Source organism: Teleopsis dalmanni, chromosome 1 (genome assembly GCF_002237135.1).
Source record: "Teleopsis dalmanni isolate 2A chromosome 1, ASM223713v2, whole genome shotgun sequence".
NCBI lineage: Eukaryota > Metazoa > Arthropoda > Insecta > Diptera > Diopsidae > Teleopsis > Teleopsis dalmanni.
In genome coordinates this window covers 37590691-37596876 of record NC_051846.1, presented here as the reverse complement: position 1 = coordinate 37596876, position 6186 = coordinate 37590691, and the positions used below count along the sequence as shown (strand labels likewise).

General features: G+C 30.0%; 1 protein-coding gene across 1 annotated transcript in view; it reads right to left on the bottom strand.

Moving 5' to 3' along the window:
- Nucleotides 1-1422, bottom strand: part of LOC119679715 — a 20398-nt gene extending 18976 nt beyond the window's left edge. Inside the window, exon 1 of the mRNA XM_038092213.1 lies at nt 1289-1422. Within this exon, the coding sequence (XP_037948141.1) occupies nt 1289-1422 (134 nt within the window). The remainder of the gene's footprint in view (nt 1-1288) is intronic.
- Nucleotides 1423-6186: the final 4764 nt, after the last annotated feature.

The window sequence follows — 6186 nt, the reverse complement described above, 5'->3', positions numbered from 1 at the left end:
TCTGCATATATTAGAACAAGAACGATTAGTTCTGTTAAGATTGTCTGTTATACAGATTCTGTATAATAACGTGCTTACATATGTTGTAATATGAAAGTTATGGGAGGACAAGGCTTCGATCAATATTCTTAATAATGTCATTTTGTATAGTTTCAATATTATAGGCAAGATCCTACGCTAAATTATATTCAGTAGTGTATTTACAGGGACGTACTTTTGTTATTGTAAGCACTTTTGCTTTCTCCACATAGACTCTAAGTCAAAAATTTCTGGGTTAGATCTCGTTATTATGTTTTTTCTCCTGATATCAGTTTGTTATTCTCTCATTACAAAAGAAACAAAAAGATATTTGCTTCAGGGTAAAGATTCTTAGACTTATCGTAATATGAATTACGAGTATTAGCCTGTAATCCATATTTTTGCTTACTTTACCATCCATTTAATGTAAGGTCCTTTGACATATCAAAATTGCATTTTTCCGTTTTGAGTTTTAATTAATGCTATACTTATTGGATCTTAAAGTTGTTACTATAAGCGCTTTTGTTTTCAGGTACTTGAAGTTTGTTATTCTTTCGATAGGAATATTGTTAATCATTAAATTCGTGTTAGTATAAACGTGTTTTCTGCTTACAATCATAAATTTACTTTTATTTATATTGATTCCTAGTCCAAATTCTTCGCTGGTTAAGTTAACTCTGTTAACTAGTTCTTGTAGACCTGTATAAATACATCACTCACTTTGATACTCGGATCAATGTTACTGATTGAAACTTCAAAGATATTTTCTGAGTATATGTTGAATAAAAGAGTTTGTTTTCTTATGCAATTAATTTCTTTGTCATATATTTTCAAAAATTGAAGAATTTTTCTAAGTTTATTATGTTTAACGGTGGTAAAAGCTTTTTCATAGGCGATAAAGCATATCTTTATCCTTTATAAAGTGGAATATATCTTTTTGAACATCTTTGTAGTTTTGAATTAGGACTTGAATACAAAATAAGGTCTCTCGAGTTCCAAGTCCTTCTCTTAAGCCAAACTACTATATGTTTACTACTTCTCTCAGTGTTCTTTGTACTTCTCTCATATCTTGAGTGGTTGCAACATTAGGCTAATAGGTCTATAAGTTGACATCTTATTCTCCTATAATTATGTTAGCTAAAAGACATTTATTTGCTTTAAAGAATTCAACTTTAAACCCACAAAAAAGTAAACAATAAAAAAACTCATTAATGTTGTACTTATAGCAATATTCTAAAATCTTTAAGGCAGGACCACCACTTTTAAATACGTTATGCGTCTCATTGTGCGCACTGTGCCGCATCGAGCATAATAAATTGATGCGCTATATTGCTGCATGCGAGCACTTGCTGCTTTTGCTGCATGCTGAGGATGCCGTGCCACCGATAATAGCATAGCACGCATTGTGGTTGCTTGGTAAATTATCTACATTGTTTTAGTATTATTAAAACGTAAAGAATTCGGTGTCATGATACAAAATGCCTCATTTCATTGCTGCCGCCGCCACTGTTCACCAACAGACAAAAACAATATAAACAGACTAAAATTTACTGTTTTATGTGTATTTACGATGAAAATATTTTAAAATTAATAAAGCGACAAAATTAAAAACAAAAAAAAAATAAGTAAATATAATGCGAAACCAGAAGATGGCGTTCCCTTGCCTTTATTCCTTTATTCATTACGAAAGGAGACTTGGAAAAAAATACATTTAATAAGCAGCAGTAGTAGTAGTCAGAATAAAAACGAAAAAAATTTATATAATAATAAATGTCAGCCGTTGTCTTACTTGACAAGGGATACGCAAACGTATTCAGTTACTTAAATACTCATAAACTTTAGTATATAGCGAGCATATTTACTAGTAGAGGTTCCTTACGTATTGTCGGCAAACATGATTGCAAGTTTATAATTTCTTTTATGAGAAAACGCCACATTAAAATTTCATTAGCATGTAATGTTAATTAATATTATACTTACTGCACGTCAAATTTTGTATCTTTTCTTTTTTATCTTTACAAAATTTTTGAATTATATTTTTATTTAACGCATTTATTATCCACGTTATACTCTAGCAATAAATTATGACAGCGGCGAAACTGATGCTCTTCCCTTATTGAAAAAAGTATCTAGTAATAATTTTTCTTAACTTTTTTGCCTTTGCCTTTGCCTTTTTCATTTTGATTGAAAAACTGTTGCATTATAGTTTAAAAAGATTTTTTCTCTACTAGAAATTTACCATGATTAATTATTGAAATTTATACTTTTTGTTTTATGTTGCTCAGGCTACATTTATTAATATCTGCTCTTAGCCAGGACACCATTTGCAGGAATGAAAAGTGATTTGAAGTGTTTTAGATTACTTAAGACAGAGCCACTCTGCTGATGCGCCTTTATTATAAATCAGTAGTTGAAGGAAGGTAGTTTATGTTGAGAGGTGTCAGTCAAAATAATAATGGTTGTCGTTTTATGGGAAGAGGTCATATGTCTAAATTAAAATTCAGATTTTAATTAATATACGGTGGATAGATAACAGTAGCGGCAGTAGTAACAACTTTTTCCACACACATTATTTCTAAGTATTACAAAGAAAATGATAAATTTGACAAATGTTGTTTATTTCTTGAATTCCTTTGAGGTCAAACGAAATCAAACGTGAACTCATTTAACAAACGTTTTTGTAAAACCTAAAGGTTTTTACAATGATTCCAAAGAGAAATCAAACAAAGGTTTGTTTAAATCTTTAAAATGCAAGTGTCTATAATATATCAACAATTTCAAACGAACACGTATTCCTTTCTGTGTAAATAAAAAAAATTTCATTTTGAGTGATCAAATACTCGTTTTTTATTAATCAGATACAACTTTTTTAGTTCAGATTATTGTTTTCATTTGACAAAAAAGTGAATCGTTGGATCTTAAAGTTATTTATTGGTTCCAAACATTCATAAAAAAAAACTCCTAAATAATTCAAAATATTAAGTGTGACTAAGAACACTCATATAATCATAATATATGTAATTATATGTCACACTGACCGAAAAGAATTGAGATAAGTACTTGGAAAGTATGGATGTTTAGCAATACTAATAGCAATACTCTAATAAGAGGTAACATATGAACTACTATGGAAAGTAACATACCAAAGGGTATACCCGTTCCTGGGATAAAATCCAAACTATTGCTTCGCTTGTGTATACTATGAGATAACGTAATGTAAAAAATATAATGTCTAATATTTGGGAGTCAATGTGTTAAGGATTAAAGTTGGCATTCTCAGAAATAACGCAAAAAAGTAGAATATCTAATAGTTGACAATTAAAGTGCTAAGGATTATACGAGAAAATATATTTAACTTTTTAGTTTTTTAAGTTTTATATTTTATTTACCACAAATAACTACCTTAGTTTTGGTACATAGAATTTCACATTAAATTAGTATACACTCCGTTTCACTTGAATAGCACACTTCGTTTTTGCATTATTATTTGCTTATCTATCAATGATCTCATGACTTTGTTGTAATAATTGTTCGGTTTTTTTGTTTGTTTCCTTATGTAGTCTCCTCCAAAAAAAATTAGTACTACAGAAATGTACCGTTAAATTTTCCCATTATTTTCTTTTGAATTTGCATCAATAACTAGTATGTATTTCGTTTCACTTGAATAGCACATTTGGTTTCCAATTTAATTTATGAGTAGCAGCTCACCACAATATTAAGTTTTTTTTATTTATTTGTGAGTTTTAAATACAGTGTGACGATTTAAATTAATAATGGGTCGTGGTAATGCTTTAACCAACGAAGAACAGGTCAAAATAAAAAGCTTCATTGATTCTGACCTGTCTGTAACTCAAATATCAAAAAAAATCGGAAGAAGCAGAAAAGTGATATACAATTTCATTCAAAATGATCTTAACTATGGAAAAAATATGAAAGGCCGTGTAAAAAGCGTCCTCAGCTATGCAGATAAGCGGGCTATTTTGAGGCAAGCTTCGAATTCGCATGATTCGGTTAACAAAATAAGGTTAAAAGCTGGTGTCAATGCAAGTAAAACTACCGTATGGCGGGTTATTTCGAATGCCCAACATCTAAAATGGCTTAAATTAAAAAAAAGCCACCACTTAACCCTATACATAAAGAAGCTCAGTTGACTTCTTGCCGTGCCAACATGTCATGGAGCAAGCAGTGGAATCGCGTTGTTTTCTCTGATGAGAAAAAGTTTAATTTGGAAGGGCCCGACGGTTACAATTTATATTTTCATGATTTGAGGAAAGAAACTCATCAGTTGGTGCGTTTACACAGTAGAATGGGCGGAGTTATGGTTTGGGGAGCCATATCTTACTATGGCACTTGTGAACTCCAATTCTTAAACACAACTATGAACGCAAAATCGTACCAAGGAGTTTTAGAAAAAGCTTTTCCTTCATTAGAGAATCTTTTTGGACAATTGCCGTGGACTTTCCAACAAGACAACGGCCCAATACATACTGCTCGTGTTGTAAAATCGTTCATTGAATCCAGAAATGTTGCTGTTCTGAACTGGCCACCATACTCGCCGGACCTTAACATAATAGAAAATGTTTGGGGATGGCTGGCTATAAAAGTATATGAATCTGGAAAACAATATTCAACAAAAACTGAACTAATTGAAGCAATTCAACGAGCATGGGCTACAATTTCCCTTGATTATATTAAAATTTTGTATGATTCACTTCCCGATAGGATCTATGAGGTTATATTAAACAAGGGAGGTTCAACTCATTACTTAAATGTTAATTTTAACAAATTAATCCTTAATAATAAATAAATAAACTGTCCCTAGTGCAAAAAATAATTAAATTTATTTAAAAAACAAAAATGTGCTATTCAAGTGAAACGAAATTTTTATGCTATTTATATACTTATTTAGTTTGTCATCTTTTAATATAAAAATTATTGAAAAAATGCAAGTTTTTTTATTTTTATAATAAAGATTATTAATCACACTACCTATAAAATCTAAAAAAAAATAGTTTTATTTTATTAGTTTAAAAGATATAAAGAAAAGAAATTAAATATGTGAAGTGTGCTATTTAAGTGAAACGGAGTGTATTTTATTTCCCTAAGTTCTCTTAATTGTTTTTTTTTTAGCTAGGTACCTGGAACTCGAGAAGTGACGTCATTTCGTCGAAAGTATTAAGTACCTAGTGTAAAATTTATAGAAGTTATATAAAAAAAGGGCGTATAATAGAACTAATGAAAGAAAAGAAAATTTGAGTAATTTGATGTACGGAAAGAATATCTTATTTTGTTTTTGGTTCATGAAATTTATGTCAATAAAACTTAAATATATACATACATATATATTTATTCATATGGAGAGTTGATGTTGCATATTTTGTTTGCAAGATAGTTTTTTTTTATATATATGATACATAAATAAATTGTTTTTTTTATTTACTATATTATTTTCTTTTGTCATTGTAAACATATATTTTAAGATTCAATAAAAGTAAAACAATTATTAGAAGTTATAAATCAATTGGTTATAAGTCATTTATTTGGTTATTATATTTCGTGAGATGTGAAATTTGTTTTATTAGGCTATTAGATACAGCTGCAGTATGAATTAAAAACCAGTTAATAGCTCTAAGGGTGTGCTGAGGGTTAGTCTGGCAAGGTTAGTAATACAGAGATACAGAGGTAGTAAAGACAATTCTGACGCATATAGGTAAATATTCCGGTAATAGCGAGAGGATGGCCGCAGAGAAAGAAATGTTCCAATCTTGAGCAGCTCTCATATGATGAGCAATTCCTCAAAAATAAAAAAGATATAATAACAATGACGCGGAACCTTGGTATGGGATCCGGTAAGACATGCTTGCTTCGTAAAAGCGAAAAGATTACTCTCAGTACCACGGCAGCGGCACTCACAAACGAAAAAGGAGCGATGCCTATTCTATTTGATGAGTGCTGCTTTAAGTTCAACATGAAACAGAGTAAATTTTTTTTTTTTTTTTTGAGATCCATTTATTTTATTACAATCTGTCTGGTATGAATGACAATAAGTAATAATGTATAATTATAAATCGTAATAATAATTATTACAATCTGAAAAAGAAAGACACGTATGGACTATGCCCAGTGACATATCCATATATATTTAAAGTAACAGTGTGTGATTTACAT